General features: G+C 47.6%; 1 protein-coding gene across 3 annotated transcripts in view; it reads left to right on the top strand.

The window, feature by feature from the left end:
• Nucleotides 1-17331, top strand: part of KIRREL3 (kirre like nephrin family adhesion molecule 3) — a 727360-nt gene that overhangs the window by 673270 nt on the left and 36759 nt on the right. For 2 of the 3 annotated variants that reach the window (XM_073320929.1, XM_073320926.1), the window contains exons 12-14: nt 385-583; nt 2187-2222; nt 12827-12934. In XM_073320929.1, the coding sequence (XP_073177030.1) occupies nt 385-583; nt 2187-2222; nt 12827-12934 (343 nt within the window). The remainder of the gene's footprint in view (nt 1-384; nt 584-2186; nt 2223-12826; nt 12935-17331) is intronic. The other variant, XM_073320928.1, reaches the window with a different exon arrangement.

Genomic DNA, 17331 nt, shown 5'->3' with positions numbered 1-17331 from the left:
CTGGACAAGAAGTGCCCGATCTGGGTATCTTGCTGATTGGCTTCTGAATTTGTGCTTCAGTTTGCACCTAGAAACAACTGCATTTGAAATTTAGTGGCTGCAGTTTAGCCACTGGCACGTCAATGTCCAGAGTGGAATTTTCCAAAGCACCTAAGTGACTTAGGAGCACAGGTTCCTGTGTCTTTCAGTGGGACTCATGTTCCTAAATCTCATAAATGCTTTTGAAAGTCCGCCCCTAACTGACTCCCCTTGCACATTAGACATCCTCAGGCTACAGTCTGTGCCCACCGTTATCTAGGGGTGCACACCCCAGGCCAAGTTGAGGCTCTTCTAAAAGAATTAGGCCCTAAATGAACAAAACTAACCCCTCTTGTTGATTTGCAGGCCTGGTCCTGGAAGGAGAACGTGCTGGAGTCTGGGACCTCAGGGCGCTATACAGTGGAGACAGTCAGCACAGAGGAAGGCGTCATCTCGACACTGACCATCAGCAACATCGTCCGAGCTGATTTCCAGACCATTTACAACTGTACTGCCTGGAACAGCTTCGGCTCAGACACTGAGATCATCCGGCTGAAAGAACAAGGTGGGAGCCACAGACACGGTGCTTAGAAACCAGCAGCAGCTCCTGGGCGTTGGGAATTAGCAGCTGGCTGTTCCAGAAGACCGGGGAGGTGCTATGATATCCAGGAGACATGTCAAAGGGTAACTGGGATGTTTTTTAGGAAGACACTGGGAAGGCTTGTTGGATGGCCCTAGCTCCCAAAGCTTTATGTCTCTGGGAGATGGGAAACGCTCTGCAGAGCCGATGCCAGCTGCACAGTGTGACGGCTGGGAGGTGTCACTAGCTTTTTGTGTGGCTCACTCGGTCTGAGTAGTCTGTAAACGCCCTTGCCACTCATTGAAGTCAAGGGGTGTTGGCTCAGGGCTGAGCCCTCTCAAGTGAAGCAGACGTGGAAGGGTAAAGGCCATTGGGAGTTAATTGACGTGTGCGCTGCTCAGAAGCCCCTGTTCCACCACACACTTCAGTGCTGTTGCTGAGGACTGGAGGAGGCTACATGCTCCAGTGACCGTCCACGTAAGAGGGCCCAAAGCACAAATCTGTTGCAGTGGCAGAGACTGCTAACGAAACCTGGTCAGCAATTCTCACTGAGTCCATGCGATGCAAGCTGACAGCATCTCGTTGCTCTGCGAAGCAGGACACAGACCCAAGTGGGCCAGCTTGGTGTTCGAAGCTTCAAGCAGAGTGCCCATCGGAGATGCAAGTTTTGGGAGGGCTGGACAGATGGAACCCATGGCAGCCAGAGTGGAAGGGAAGGGCAGCTCCTAGAAAGGGTTAAGCAGCTCTCTGAGTAATTCTGGGGCAGTGTGGGGGCTTCCACGCTGGGGGCTCTGCCTTTGTAGAGAATGTTTTGCTCCTGGAGGGACTCCAGTTCTAGTCTATGTTATTAAATGCCCAGGCAGGCAGGTGGATTGTTCTCATTAAGCTCTGATTTATATGGGCAAGGCTGCCATCCAGATTAAATCAGAGCTAAATGAACCCCTCAAAATTGGCCTTGCACTTCTTCCAATGCAAACAGACCGTGTTTTTTCCGATCGTCTGCCAATCAGAGCCTGTGCATGGCAATGAGGTGAGTTCCTAGTGGACAGAACCAACAAACTGGGTCCCAGTGGGCAGCTCTGCAGGGCAATGGGTCTGGGTCCCAGCCCATGCCACTGCATGGGGTGGAGCTGGACACCAGTGGGTGTGGGCAACCATGCAGGACTCTTTAGTTGGGTCCTGCAAGGGCACTGTTGACTCTGCTGGAGATGGAGAAGGGGCCTAGCAGGTGACATGGCAGTGGAGTTAGATCCCTGCCCAGGGGAGTGATTCCCAGTGGTTGAACCTATAGGAAAGCAGAACTGAATCCTAGTGGTTGTCCCTGCTGTACAACGGTGCCGAATCCATGAGGTGGGGTCTCTACACTACTCTGAAGTCATATCCCAGCAATCTGCAGCGTAGTCCCAGATGGTAGCTCCCGGTCCCCACGCAGTGGAACCTCAGACTAGGGTGGTAGAGAATATCTATTTCAGGGGAACGCCCATGCACCATTGCATCCTCCAGCAGCAAAGAGCCTGCCCGCTCAGAGATACTGACGTGTGCACTTGGGCTTGGCAAGGCTGTAGACGCTTGCTTTATTTTCAAACAGGTACGGAAATGAAATCAGGAGCTGGTATGGAAGCAGGTATGGAATCATGAGCTGAAGGTGAATATGTGACTTGCCCCCAGCTGCGTTTTCACACCTTAGCATTCAGCAGCCTCCTTCTAGCTTTACCTTTCCTGAGACAGACAGCGGGAGGGCAGGAAGAGATCTCTCAAAGGCTCTGAGAGACGGCATGCACCAGTGAACAGGAGCCCTGGATTCTAATCCCAGCTCTGCATGTGACCTCTTGGTGCCTCGGTTTCCCCATCTGTTAATACTTAGACCCTTTTGCAAAGTGCTGTGGAGTTTACAGACTAGATGCTCTGTATAAATGCTAAGTATTATTATGGGGAAACACACAGACAAACCAGTGAATTTCAAGAGGGGCAATGAACTTCCAGCCATCTTTCCCCACCTTAGTGGGAGGGAGTTAGCCACTGTCAGCATTAGGTGGGACAGGAATGGACCTGAAACGGGGCAGACAGTTGCAGGATGCATTGCCTTTGTCACAAACTGTTGTTAGCTGTATTTCTCATCTCCCTGAACCACAGCACCCTCCATGAAGCCTGGATTAGGCTTCCCAGGGGACTGGAGCTGATGAGTCAGCAAATTGCAGCACTGGGCTCTTTGTCAGCTCTGTTCACTGTTACTCTGGCCCACCCATTACCATCCCTGGCCACCTGACCATCTCATTGTGCCTTTCCATTGTAAGTGACTGTGTCTTCCATCCCAGGAGAGCCCTTGGCGTTATCTCTGCCAGGAGCCAGCTTTTCCCATTCCCTGTGTCATGCTCCATCCGCTGCTGGCCACATCACTCGTCCAGGACCAAGCCCTATCATTAAGAGTCCCTCACTTGCCTCTGGATCTCACTCCCTGCTCCCTTGATGATGAACTGGGAATTGGTCCTGCTTCGAGCAGGGGGTTGGACTAGATGACCTTCAGGGGTCCCTTCCAACCCTGATATTCTATGATTCTATGAACTAGCAGGCATTGACAGTGTCTCCAGGCTCCCATCTCTCCACTCACCTGGCGTTGCTTGTTTCTCTAAGACGAACAAGTAATTGCAGAAGCTCTGTGATGTCTGCTCTTCACGATGAGTTTTCATCGTCTGCTTGAGCTTTGCCTAGCACAAGATTTCCCATTCAGGTTGCTCAAAGAAGTGGGTGACCAAACCTCTCTTCTGATTCTCCCTGGATGTCCATGGCTCACCCCTTACCTCTCATCTTTCTAATCAGTTGACCTTCCTGTGCATTGTGGCTTGTATCAACCCACTCACGAGCTCTAATGGACGCCGTCCATCTAAGCGAAGGCACAAGCCTTCTCAGTGAAGGCACAAAGAAGGGCACGGTGTATGCCATAGAACATGGCGAGATGTGTCTGTGGTATTAGCAGGATCCATTCAAAGGTGGCTTGGTGCAATGTTCCAAAGACTGGCTTCAGGGAGACGAGTTTGTAATAACTCTGAAGAGTTTGCTCAAACTTGAAACCTCGTTTGGTAAAACTGCTGCACGCAGAATGCAAGGGTGCCCGTTGGATACTGGGGGTAGCGAAGTGCGGGCTGCACGCACAGCAGATCTGGTGAGCGATAGGTGACTGGGCTAATAGGTTATCTCTGCACTGACCACCAGCAGGCAGAGTTGTCTGGAAGCAGAATGGTAGAGAAGTGGCAAAAGAGAGGGTGAAGGCTCCAGCAGCCATATTTAGGGACTCACTCTAAAGAAGGAAGCAGGGCTTGGGAAATTGAGTGTAGGGCATATGAGGAAGGCTCACAGATGCTACCTGCCCATTAAGCTGGCTTCAGCAGCTTAAAGTAGCCATCTCCGATTCTACACAGGAGGCACGGAGGGTATAGAGCGCCACCGGCGGCTGGGTTGGGAGCCATCTGGAGCCCTTGACACAGCAAGTTACCCAGAAGGAACAGTGTCTAGCAAAGTGGTGAGATTTGCAGACACTGTGACTGTCCAGCAAGGGGCATGTTAGCGATGCCAAAGGTAAACTAGGGTTAAGAGGAGCGCTCCTCTCCAATATGCTTGCAATACAGTTTGGAAGGCTAGAAGTCTGGGAGTAAATCTGACTGATCCAAGTCGAGGTAGGGATCTGCTGTAGATGGGGACAAGCTGGGTGTAATGTTCTCTGGGGCAGGTCCCTCTCAGCATTCTTGGACAGGATGTTAGAACAACCAGCAGGGAAGTTGTACACCAAATTTTGATGCATGCTGGGATATGATATTAGGGGGTGTTCTTTCCTGGCAAAGAGTGTCATGGCCTTCTCTTGTGGCTGATCCACAAGAGGATGACAGCCTACTACTGCTACTGACAAATGGAGCTTTACTGCTTTAGCTCGAGTAGTAGAGGACTGTGCTTTGATGCTGAAGGGCCTGGTTCAACCTGTAACGCTGACACCTGCAACGGGATGGTTACATTCAGTGACTTCAGCTGCAAGCATTGAGCCCAGCTGGACACATTCAGTAAAGTTGCTAGTCCTTGACCTTAACACTGTATTCATTCAAAGCCCTCAGAGATGATCTCAGATACAATTTTGTGGTGTAGAGCTGGCTGAAAATGTTTGCAAACATCCATTCAAATAGTGACTGTGAACATGCACTCATGGATGGGCCTCGCCACCCCTTTGTAGTCCTTTCTATGAGCTTTGAGAAAGGTTTTATAGGCAAAAATATTTGCCAGAAGTGTCCTGGGGGCTCATGTGAATATGCATCTGCACAAGGAGTGTTGCTGGCAATGTTCACACAGTCATTGGGGAAGCTCTTTGCAGGTTTGGCAGTCATCCAGGCAGGGAGCAGAAACAGTACCATGTGAATGAAGTGGCCAGTCACATGGCATGAATAGCAAATTACATATACACGCATTAACACTCAGCAGACACCTTGCGAGCAAGCCAGGGGCTGAAATGCATTGTCATAAACCATGCACTGATTCATTTCAAACAACCACCTAAATAACGAAGATTAAATCTGTCTGCGGATAATCCACAAACAGAAGAAACAGGCTAAATCCACCAAGTAAATTGCTTGTCCAGCCCTACTGAGGGCAAAAGAAAACAGGGGAATACACCTGTGATAGCTGGTGTATGCTCTAAAACACTGAATGAGCTAAGGACCCTTGAAGTAGCCACAACTAGTTGTCCTTAAAAATGTAGATGGGATCAGTAACTGCTAGGTTTTTTCTCATGGGCATTTCTATAACAGTATTGCCCTACCGCCTTATCACTCAAAGACATGCGGGAGCAATCTATAGAAACCAGTGTCCATGGTGAATAGTGCGTGTCTCTCCCCTAATCCCTTGGCTGCCCTGAATGGCCTCTTGTATTATGCACCCCCATGGCCCTGCCAGGGCCAGCCTAGACTGGAAGTTGGAGGGAACTGTCCGCCCTCATGTGGTCTGAGAACTACAACAAATGCCTGCGGCAGCCAGTAAATACAAGTATACATCAGTGAGACAGGACAACCCTGCCTGGAAATCTCCTTCTGCCCTCTTTACTTCTACAGGGAGGAGAGTGAAATATACAAAGGTGTCCAAGGATTCGGAACAGATGGAGGCTTGACCTTGATCCACTCCTAGACTAGCAGTAACTGCGTGGGCCACTGGAAAGATCATTTCCCTGCTAAACATGCAGTAAGGTCTCGGCTTTGACCTTTGACCCAGATCAGTCAGAGGAGAACCCCTCCGACACTCTTAGTGGATGCTTGCTCTTGCCCTAAGTCACTTCCCTTGGGTTTCCAGGAAGGTCTGTTGTTCAATCTCATGTCCTCACTGTGTATATCGATTTTTACATCAAGATTGGATGTTTTCCTAAAAGATCTGCTCTAGTTCAAACAGGAATTAATTCAGGGAAGACCTCTGGCCTCTGTTACACAGGAGGTCAGACTAGGTGATCACAGTGGTCCATTCTGGTTTTATAATCTATGGATCTGTGTCCACCAGTATTAACAATCTCCATTTGCACAGACGAGTGAAGCATGGGGACATTTTTTTTTCTCTAGACTTCCTAGAAAAGTGTTCATTTACAAGGCAGACCCACATGAGCAGAACCAATTTGCATCTAGAAAGTAACTTATTTTCACTGACTAATCCCTCCGCTTCTTGAGAAGGGAGGGCTGTGAGAATTAGCTTCCACTCTATGCTGCCACCAGAAGTTCAAGATGAACTAGGGATGGGCAAAGATCTTTTTGCCTAACTCTGAGCCCACTGGAATGCCGTGGGTTTGAAAGTTCAGCCTGAACTTGGGTTAGTGGCACTGGGGCCCTGGTATTGGGTGTTGATCCCTTTGGATGAGACTGAGGGCAGGTCTACCCTTAAAATGCTGCATTGGCACGGCTGCGGTGCTTTAGTGAAGACACTGTGCTGAGGGGAGAGCGTCTCCCGTTGGCTTAGCTAATCCACCTGCATGAGAGGGGCTGCCTGCCTGGGGTGGTAAGGTCAGGATAACTGTCACTAAGGGGTGTGGATTTTTCACAGCCCTAAGCAACATAATTATACCAAAGTCATACCCGTAGTGTAGATCTGGCCTGAGCAAAGGAGTAGAGAGGGAAAGAGACAGATCCTCATGATATCAATGGATTGCACACCCATTGTGATGGTACCATAGCCCAGGACAGAGTAAACAGGCCAATAGAATGTGTCCACATGAGAAAGTGGCACTAACTGGACTTCAGGTGTGTATTGAAACCGATTTAGCTTGCAGTTATTTAAACCAAAGTCATGCAAACTACTAGGTGGACACTGATTTGGGTTTAAAAGTGGCGTGTATTGATTTAGATTAAGTCTATTGCAAATCGGTTTTATCCAAACCAAAATGAATTATTCCTAAACCGAACTCAGAGGGGAGGAGGTGTGCACAGTTTAGATTGTCTTCACTACAAATTCAGCTCGGTCTGAACTACAGATTTTTCCCCTTGCCATGCTCCCCATTCATACAGCCCCACGCCTCTGTCATTGCCCCATGAGGAAGCTGCGCTGAGCTTCAGAGCAGAGCCCAGGGTTGCTGATAACATGTATTGCAGTGGAGACACGCAGCCATGAGTAGCCCTAAAAATTGAGACACGATGGTCCACCACTCCCATCCCATAAACTCCTGGTCGGAAGTGGACTATCAATCTGGCCCTGCTAAGCTTCGTGCTTGCAGTTTCTCCAGGTTCCCCCCCATCTCCTGTGTTTGAGACAGTAGAACAGCATGGTGGTGCATTTACAGATGGGGCTACCCTGGGTCAATTTACCATATTACTGTTTACCCCATGCAACTCTCTCATGTCACCACCATAAGCTTGGGGAGATTTGACCAGTCCTCAAACAGAGCACAGTTTAGCTACAGTTTAACTCACTTCTGGAGGCAATGAGAGCGCTAGGTTTAGATTAGAGGAAAAGGTGTTTTGTGAGCCCAGGCCACGTTCTCCAAACCCAAACGGCACCTGCAAGTGTCTCAAACCCTCAGCCTCGGCGCAGCAGCTGATTTATGCAGGGAGCACTAAGAATTTCCAGTGGGTGATCGTCACTGTGTTCCTGTAATAACGGCAGACAGCGGTGACTGGGGAAAGCCCCCAGGAGGGCACGCACAAAAGAGTCAAGGTTCAGCGAGAAGGAATCGTTCCCGGTGGCACTGTGGCATTTCATATATTCATTCTCTCTCCGTGATTCCAGATCAAATTGGCTCATTTGCCAAGTCGAAGGGCCTTGTTTCCCTAACCGCTCCTCACATCAGCAGCAAGGAAAACTAACCCCACGGCTGGAGCGGAGCTGAGCATTCGGCTGCTGATGCCCGAGGCAGAAGAGAACCCAGATCACTGCCCCGTAGCTGATCCGGCTCCTGTGCAGTTAACAAATGTAACCATCTCTGTGCTAGTAAAGGCAGCTGGGAGCAGCTACAGAGTAGAAAGGGTCAGTCTTAAAGTCACCTGGATCCCAAGGGGCCCCATCGATCCTCCCAGGCCAGCCAATAGGGAGGAAGGATGGCCCAGTGGTTAAGTTGCTAAACTAGGACGAATAGACCTGGCTTCAAGACCTTGCTCGGCCACAGGCTTATTATCTCCTTGGGCAAGTTCCGTAGTTTCTCTGAGCATCAGCACCCCCCGTCTGTACAATGGGGTGAAGTACAGTAGCTCAGCTACCACAGAAGTGGGGGGCTCTGTAAGTCACTAATAGAACAGGGAATCCTGGGAACCAGCCCTCCGGCTTTCACAAGCTTCTTACAGTGGATGCATATGTGGCATTCACAACACCCTGTAAACGTGGCCCTGCTTTGCCCTCTGTCACCAGGCTGTGGAGCCTGCTGTTGGCTATTGCACAACATTGAGACCCTCAGGGCTCCAGCTGGGGTTTTGAATGCCTGTCTCAAATCCTCAGCATTTGGTGAGGGCACCGGTCGGATCTGGGGTTCATTTGCAAACGTTAGACCCAGATCCCCCCTAGGTTTGCGAGGGGCATACATAAGAACATAAGAATGGCCATACTGGGTCAGACTAAAGATTCTTCTAGCCTAGTATCCTGTCTTCCGACAGTGGCCGATGCCAGGTGCCCCAGAGGGAATGAACAGAACAGGGAATCATCAAGTGATCCATCCCCTGTCACCCATTCCCAGCTTCTGGCAAAGAGAGGCTAGGGACACCTTCCCTGCCCATCCTGGTTAATAGCCATTGATGGACCTATCCTCCATGAATGTATCTAGTTCTTTTTTGAACCCTGTTATAGTCTTTGCCAGAGGATGTTGTGAAGACCAAGAGTTCCACAGGTTGACTGTGCGTTGTGTGAAGAAATACTTCCTTTTGTTTGTTTTAAACCTGCTGCCTATTAACTTCATTTGGTGCCCTCTAGTTCTTGTGTTATGAGAAAATAACACTTCCTTATTTACTTTCTCCACACCAGTCATAATTTTTAGACCTCTATCATATCCCCCCTTAGTTGTCTCTTGTCCAAGCTGAAAAGTCCTAGTCTTATTTATCTCGCCTCATATGGAAGCTGTTCCATACCCCTAATCATTTCTGTTGCCCTTTTCTGAACCTTTTCCAATTCCAATATATCTTTTTTGAGATGGGGTGACCACATCTGCAAGCAGTATTCAAGATGTGGGCGTACCATGGATTTACAGAGAGGCAATGTGCTATTTTCTGTCTTATTATCTATCCCTTTCCTAATTATTCCCAACATTCTGTTCGCCTTTTTGACTGCCGCTGCACATTGAGTGGATGTTTTCAGGGAACTATCCACAAGTGACTCCAAGATCTCTTTCTTGGGTGGTAACAGCTAATTTAGACCCCATCATTTTATATGTATAGTTGGGATTATGTTTTCCAGTGGGCATTACTTTTCATTTATCAACATTGAATTTAATCTGCCGTTTTATGAGATCCTTTTGTAGCTCTTCGCAGTCTGCTTTGGACTTAACTATCTTGAGTAATTTTGTATCATCTGCAAATTTTGCCACCTCACTGTTTACCTGTTTTTCCAGATAATTTATGAATATGTTGAATAGGACTGGCCCAGTACAGACTCCTGGGGGACACCACTATTTACCTCTCTCCATTCTGAAGACTGACCATTTATCCCTGCCCTTTGTTTCCTATCTTTTAACCAGTTACCAATCCATGAGAGCACCTTCCCTCTTATCCCAGGACAGCTTACTTTGCTTAAGAGCCTTTGGTGAGGGACCTTGGCAGAGGCTTTTTGAAAATCTAAGTACACTGTATCCGCTGGATTCCCCCTAGTCCACATGCTTGTTGACCCTCTCAAAGAATTCTAGTAGATTGGTGAGGCGTGATTTCCTTTTACAAAAACCACATTGACTCTTAGATTTATCAGATTTATCATCTAAAAAGAATGGCTCATGTTTGGGAATCCCTCTCACATCCTCAGCCATGAAGACCAATGCAAAGAATTCGTTTAGTTTCTCCGCAATGGCCTTATCATCCTTGAGTGCTTCTTTAGCGTCTCAATCGTCCAGTGCCCCTACTGGTTGTTTAGCAGGCTTCTTGCTTCTGATGTACTTAAAAACAAATTTGCTATTACTTTTTGAGTCTTTGGCTAGCTGTTCTTCACATTCTTTTTTGGCCTTCCTAATTATATTTTTACACTACATTTGCCAGAGTTTATCCTCCTTTCTATTTACCTCATTGGGATTTAACTTCCACTTTTTAAAAGATGCCTTTTGTGCCTGTCACTGCTTCTTTTACTTTGTTGATTAGCCATGGTGGCACATTTTTGGTTCTCTTACTATGTTTTTTATTTGGGGTATACATTTAAATTGAGTCTCTATTAGGGTGTCTTTAAAAAGTTTCCATGCAGCGCACAGGGATTTCACTTTTGGTGCTGCACCTTTTAATTTCCGTTTAACCTACCCCCTCACTTTTGTGTCATTCCCCTTTCTGAAATTAAATGCTACAGTGTTGGGCTGCTGTGATGCTTTCACCACCACAGGGATGTTAAATTTCATTATATTACGGTCACTAGTACCAAGCGGTCCAGCTACATTCACCTCTTGGACCAGATCCTGAGCTCCACTTACGTTCAAATCAAGAATTGCCTCTCCTCTGGTGGGTTCCAGGACTAGCTGCTCCAAGAAGCAGTTATTTAAGGTGTCAAGAAACTTTATCTCTGCATCCCGTCCTGAAGTGACAGGTACCTAGTCAATATGGGGATAGTTGAAATCCCACATTATTATTGAGTTTTTTATTTTTATAACCTCTCTAATCTCCCTAAGCATTTCACAGTCGCTATCCCCATCCTGCTCAGGTGGTCAGTAATATATCCCTACTGCTATATTCTTATTATTCAAGCATGGAATTACTATCATAGAGAGTCTATGGTATAATTTGGTTCATTTAAGATTTTTACTTCATGTGATTCTACTCTTTCTTTCACATATAGTGCCAGTCCCCTACCAGCATGACCTTTACTGTCCTTCCGATATATTTTGTACCCTGGTATTACTGTGTCTCATTGATTTTCCTCATTCTACCAAGTTTCCATGATGCCTATTATATCAATATGCTCATTTAACACGAGGCACTTTAGTTCACCCATCTTATTATTTAGACTTCTAGCATTTATATATAAGCACTTTAAAAACTTGTCATTTTTTAGCTGTCTGCCATTACATGATGTAATTGAATGGGACTCTTCTTCGTTTGACTGTTTCTCATCAGATCCTACCTGTATTTTATCATCTTCCATCCTCTCCTCCTTACTAGGACGTAGAGAATCTCCTTTAATAGATTCTCCTCTAAGGGATGTCTCTGTCTGAACCATGTGCTCCTCCGCACCTGTCGGCTTTCCCCCAGCCCTTAGTTTAAAAACTGCTCTACGACCTTTTTAATTTTAAGTACCAGCAATCTGGTTCCATTTTGGTTTAGGTGGAACCCATCCTTCCTGTATAGATCTCTCTTTCCCAAAAGTTTCCCCAGTTCCTAATAAACGTAGGGAAGGATGTGCTGAAGCCATAGTTTGGTTGATCCCATCTCTAAAAATAACAAGAAGAAAGTGACATAAATCTGATTCCGGCTTCACCGTTTCGTTCTTGCAGTAATTCCTGGGCTGCCTTCCTTGTCTTAGTCCCCTCTGCTTGCCTTCTACTGCTCTTTGGCAGTAATGGGTAGCTAGTATCTAAAATGGAACAAGCCCAGTTAAGTTAGCAGCACGCACAGCGTCTTTTGCCATGAGGGCAGAGAGATCTCTGGCGGTGCAGTCCCCAGAATGAGACGGATCAGTCGTCATTTAGAAAGGCGCTTTGATGGTGCAGCATGATGCAACTCCTGAAGAAATGGATCTCACTGCAAGGCTGTGGACTCTGCCATTTACCCGCTATTTAGATGAGCCCTTACCCAAAACCCATTGACGTCAGTGGGAGTCTTTCCTCTGCCTTCAGTGAGGTTTGGGTCAGACCTGGGCAGCATTAAATGTAGACAACTAGAAATAATTGTGTTAAATAATGGCAATATTAACAGGGGCTAGTCAGTAGAAGTGATTGGGTGAGATTTGCCAGGGGATCACAAGATTGTTGGGACCGACTTACAAACTTCCCTAAAAATGATTTTTTTTTTCTGTTGCAAAATGTGGTCTGGCACGACTTCCAAAAATCAGCTTTGCAGGCTGAAAATCCCAATGGGGATCTAAAAAACAAATTCATCATGGGCATAAATACGCGAGCATGGAGCACCCTCTCCCTGATCACTCCACCAGCTCCGCTGTTCCAATCTGGAGCCCAGCCGAGGCACCTTCATCTCGAGTTGCAGCACCCTGCTCTTCTAATCTTAGCCTCCCAACACAGCTCAGCCAATGCAGCTGACCTGTATGTTTCGGAGGAGTCTTTGGAATCCCACCCCCTTCCCCATTTAGAGCAGAGCAACGGAGCTATCCAAGGGCCAGCTAAGCGAGTCATACTTGTACATGTCTCCTCTCTGACACCCTGTGTCCTCCTGAGGACAGTCAAGTTACAGTCAAGCTCATTTGTGTGCACTATGCGTCATCAACCCGGTTCAAGACCAGCATAGTTATTGGGCAGGAGAGCCTAAGAAGCCAGTGCGCAAACCCAACACTCGCCAGGAGCGGAGTTATGGCAGCCAGGGCGGTTAGGCAGTAGGGCAGGGGAAGGTGGTACTCAGACACTTCTGCACTTCATTGGCTCCCTCGTTCCTCTTGCAGAGTCAGTGCCGATGGCGGTGATCATAGGCGTCGCTGTGGGAGCCGGCGTGGCATTCCTGGTGCTGATGGCCACCATCGTAGCCTTCTGCTGTGCACGCTCGCAGAGAAGTAAGTGCCTTCCCTTTCTTTCATTTTAAACACAACCGCTGGGGTTGGACTGAGAGTCCTGGAAACCGAGCTCACCTGTGTATACACAGCTTCCCAGGTGCTGTCCTTCCCTTGATCTCAGGATGAAAGGGGAGTGCAAATCCATGGCCCTGCCAGGTGTATGTCTGTAGGCTGATGGGGACACCTGCCTGCTAAGAACTTGTCTGAGATCAACCAAGCCAAACAATCAATCAATGGTAACAAATTCTTTGGGTCCCTCAGCTCTGGGTTGAGTCTGTAGCAGCAACAAGTCACCTATCCCAGGGCCAGCCCCCTGAGCTAACAGACTGGGCTAAACTCTTCTCTCGGAGAGATGTTGTGCAGAGGTGGTGGCAACCTGACCTACAATCCATCAGCAGCCTAACGGCTGGCTAATCTGTTCCTAGAGCAACACTGAGGTGGCTTCATCCAGCGAAGGGTCTGCAGGCCACTGGCTGGTGCACTCCTGGGGGTCTGAGGCTTGTCTACTCTGCAGGGAATGCAGACGAACAGGGTAATTCACAAAGGAATTCCATACTGAATTCACCAGCCTGACACCGAGGCAATCTGTCTATCACATGTGGGTACAGAACATTCAACACTACTTTTCACTCCCAAGGCACCTTCCAGGAGAGGATTTGAATGCACTTTAAAAACCAGATGGGCCAAATTCTGATCTCCGTTGTGTTGATTTAAATTATAGAGTCATTCTGGCTGTCATTTGTTAAGCAACAAAACACCTCTGCTTTAGTGAGGGGGAAACTGAGGCATGGGGCAGCTGAGTGCCTTTCAACATCATACAAAGAATCAGTGACAGAGCTGGGAATGGAATCTAGGAGCCCCAGCACCCTACTCTAACCACTGGATGATACTCCCTCATGTAAAGTTTATGTCATACAGGCAGGATACAAATACTGAAGTAGTTTCGGCCTCCGAACTTGGAACGGGTGCAAAGTGTGTTCCAGATTCTATTTTTTTAGTCCACTTTGTCATTATAAAATATGCATGTTCATAATAAGAAATTTCAGTCTCTAGTGTTTGTTGGCCTAGGTTGTTATGTGCTTTGCTGCAATGGGAATATAAATTAAAATGACATAAAAGGCACAGGTAAAGGAATGAAGGGGTAAACAGCTCAGGATCATGTTGCTTCATTAAAAAAACAGAGAAATTAAAGCATGATTGTTGGCTAAATGAAAAAGGATCAAACCATCAGGGAAAGGAGCGTGATTGTTTTGAGCATCTAAGACAGCAGTAGAGAACAAGCAATCCTTGACAGTGCTTCCCACTATAGGGACTCTGCAATAAAAACAGCCCCGCCAGAGCTGTTCATAAGCTCTTTGTTTAGTTGCCAGTGAAACACAGTTGGTTTTCCTTTTTGATTGTTTGCAAAGAAATCAAAGAGCCCCAATTCCTCCTGGACTTGGGTAACAAATGGCTGGCCTCGTACAGCAGAAACGTGTGCACTTTTAAGAGCAATAATGACGTCTGGTTTTGAACTCTCCCAAACCCCATTAGCAGCTCTTGCAGATATTAGCAAATTAAATCTTGGGCAGTCATTCATGTTGCATTTTTGTAAGTATTTCTGATGGACCAGGGATGAGCCAGTTCAGTTTCGCTGGACTCATTCAGCGACAATGTGTGATTCAAGCAGCCTGACAGAAAATGGGCCAAATTGCTGTTACCATGTCAATGGTCAGACATAATCAGCCATGCTTTTCCCCATCGCTTGTAGATAGCCACACACTGCATCATTCCAAGGAGGGAATGCATGTGGCTCATTATAGGCTTCTTCTTTGATGGAACCAGATGGTGCTGGGTTCTTTACGGGACATACACTCTCACATTAATGCGGTGATGATAGATCAGATATGCAATGGAGGTGCCAGGGCTTAGAGTGGGAAGCAACGCCAGAGACTGAACGTGTCAGTTACTCAAAGGCTACGACAGTTGGAATAGCAACTGGCATGCCACTGCCTGCTCTCGCCAACCTTTGGAGTAGAATTCAGCGGTTGCCTGCTGTCTGGCTCTCTGTGCGTTGGTAGGTCTGCTTGGCCTCGTCAGCCTTATCTCTCAAAGATTCCTCGTGCCCTTCAGCAAAGGAACATCTCCACTTTTTCCTACATCCTCAAAGGTGTTTAGGCACCTTCCGCCCATTGGTTTCAATGGCACCTCTGAGGATCTGGGCTTTCGTCTCTTTGTGCCTCAGCACTCCTGTATAATGGAGATAACAGCTGTTACCCTGCCTAGCCCAGATGTGCGATCAGTGACAACGGTTACTCTGACCTCCATACCCAGTGGGGTATGGGAAAATGGGGTGGTGGTGGGAGGGGGAGGCTTGCACTGCTGCTGTGCTTAAGCGATTTTAAACTTGGGTGCTTCAGGGGTAGGCACCTCAAGAAATGACCCAGTCTGAACATAAAAAGAAAAGGAGGACTTGTGGCACCTTAGAGACTAACCAATTTATTTGAGCATGAGCTTTCGTGAGCTACAGCTCACTTCATCAGACTTCCAAGGATTTCAGTGGTGTTGCATGGCAATAACCGAGAACAGATCTTGGCCCCACCGCGTGAGCATGAAGCAAGCTACACATGAAATGTATGGCTGTCGCCTTTTGGGGTGCAGTCCAGAGCAGTGAGGGCTGTGTCACTGCCTGCCTGTAACCCTGAGTGCCTTAAATGCTCCGCTGCTCTGTCACAGCCAGCCAACAGACAAGCATGCTGAATCCTGCATGTCTGTGTGCTGCGCAGCCGTGGGGCAGTGCTTCGGGCCTCAGCAGCCTGCCTACCAAACAACAGCCCCACCCTGCAGTCCACCAGCTTTGGTCACGCCTCCAGTTCTGACTGTCCCCAAAATCCCTGTGTGGAAGTGGCCAGCCCCCGTCCTGGAGCGTGCTAACAAATAATAAGCTTTGCTTGCACCTTTAAGAGACCATACCCAGCAGTTTGCCACCTTAACGGGATTTAACAATTCCTTCGTTTCAAACACAGTCTTGGGTTGGTTTAGATTAAAGTTTATTCACAACAGGACATAGGTTAAGTGATGCCAAGTACAATAAATAATGGCAGAGATGGTTATCAGCAAATAGAAGTGAAAACACATCTAATGGAGGAAGGTTTCAGAGTAGCAGCCGTGTTAGTCTGAATTCGCAAAAAGAACAGGAGTACTTGTGTTAGTCTCTAAGTTGCCACAAGTACTCCTGTTCTTTTTGCTAATAGAGGAAGCTACAGTCTTAGTTTAAGATGGTTTCGCTCACCAATTACTTTTGGCCCAGCATGGCTGACTGTCTCTCTGTCAGGACTTCCACAGAAGTATGAGGTGCTGGTTTTCCTTGTCTTCATAAGAAGATTAAAGCAGGCATCTCTCTGTCCCACATACTTGCAAAGAATTGCCTTTGTTCTCAAAGACAGGGAGGCCTCCTGGGAGCTCAGTCTCCTGGGCCTCTCTGGGGAGCCATGTTAATTTTCTGGCGCTTGAGTTCCGGCTCAAAGCAAACCCCACTAGTTTGCTTGCTAGCTTTGTTTATGGCTAGAGTGTAAATGGTCCTTTGTCTAGGACAGCCCTTCTTATCACCTTTACCGAGGCTAGGCTGTCTTCCTAAACTTGGTCTAGTTATGTTATACGGCGGGAATTCATAACTTCACATACAAGGCTAACGCATGTATTTTACGATGATATTAATGACCAGTGTGCTATCAGTTTTAAGTGAGACCTCACAAGGCATATTTTGTCCAAATAGCACTGCAGTAGTGTGTGAATACAGGGGTGTAGGGCCTAGGAAATATACAGCAAGGGAAAAGCAGATGAATAAATATCCACCTCACTTATTAACAGATGGGAGCCCTTCACAGCAGGGCAGATCTTGTTCTTAGCCCAGCAGACCAAATGCTGAGTTGTAGGGTCTGTATGCAGGGCCTGATTCCTGCCATCAAACGCATTGCCCACATGAAACCAAGAAGAATAGGCAGTTGCGATTAAAGCGCTACACTCAGGAGAGCTGGGTTCAGCTCCTGGCTCTGCCACTGAAAACTCTGTGTGACCTGGGGCAAGTCACTTCCCCTTGCCATGCCTCAGTTTCCCAATCTGTAAATGAAGGTGATAATATTTCTCCATCTCATACGGGTGTGGAGGATAAAGCCACCGATGTTAGAGGCCTGCAGGTACTACATGTGCCATGGGGCCATGTGTCAATCGATACAGGGGCCATGTGTCAATCGATACTTTGCTCAACTCCAGACAAACATCTGGGCAGGATTGGCGCCCAACCTGGACCTCCCACATGCTTAACTGGGACTCTGGTACGCCTTGGTTTTAGGATTGGTGCATGCCAGTTCGATCACAGAGCCTGTCCCCCTACAAAGCTAGGAGAGAGTCCCCTGGTG

This window comes from Lepidochelys kempii, chromosome 22 (assembly GCF_965140265.1).
Source record: "Lepidochelys kempii isolate rLepKem1 chromosome 22, rLepKem1.hap2, whole genome shotgun sequence".
Taxonomy (NCBI): Eukaryota; Metazoa; Chordata; order Testudines; family Cheloniidae; genus Lepidochelys; species Lepidochelys kempii.
The sequence above is the reverse complement of the archived record's forward strand: the minus strand, read 5'-3'. Positions and strand labels throughout refer to the sequence as shown.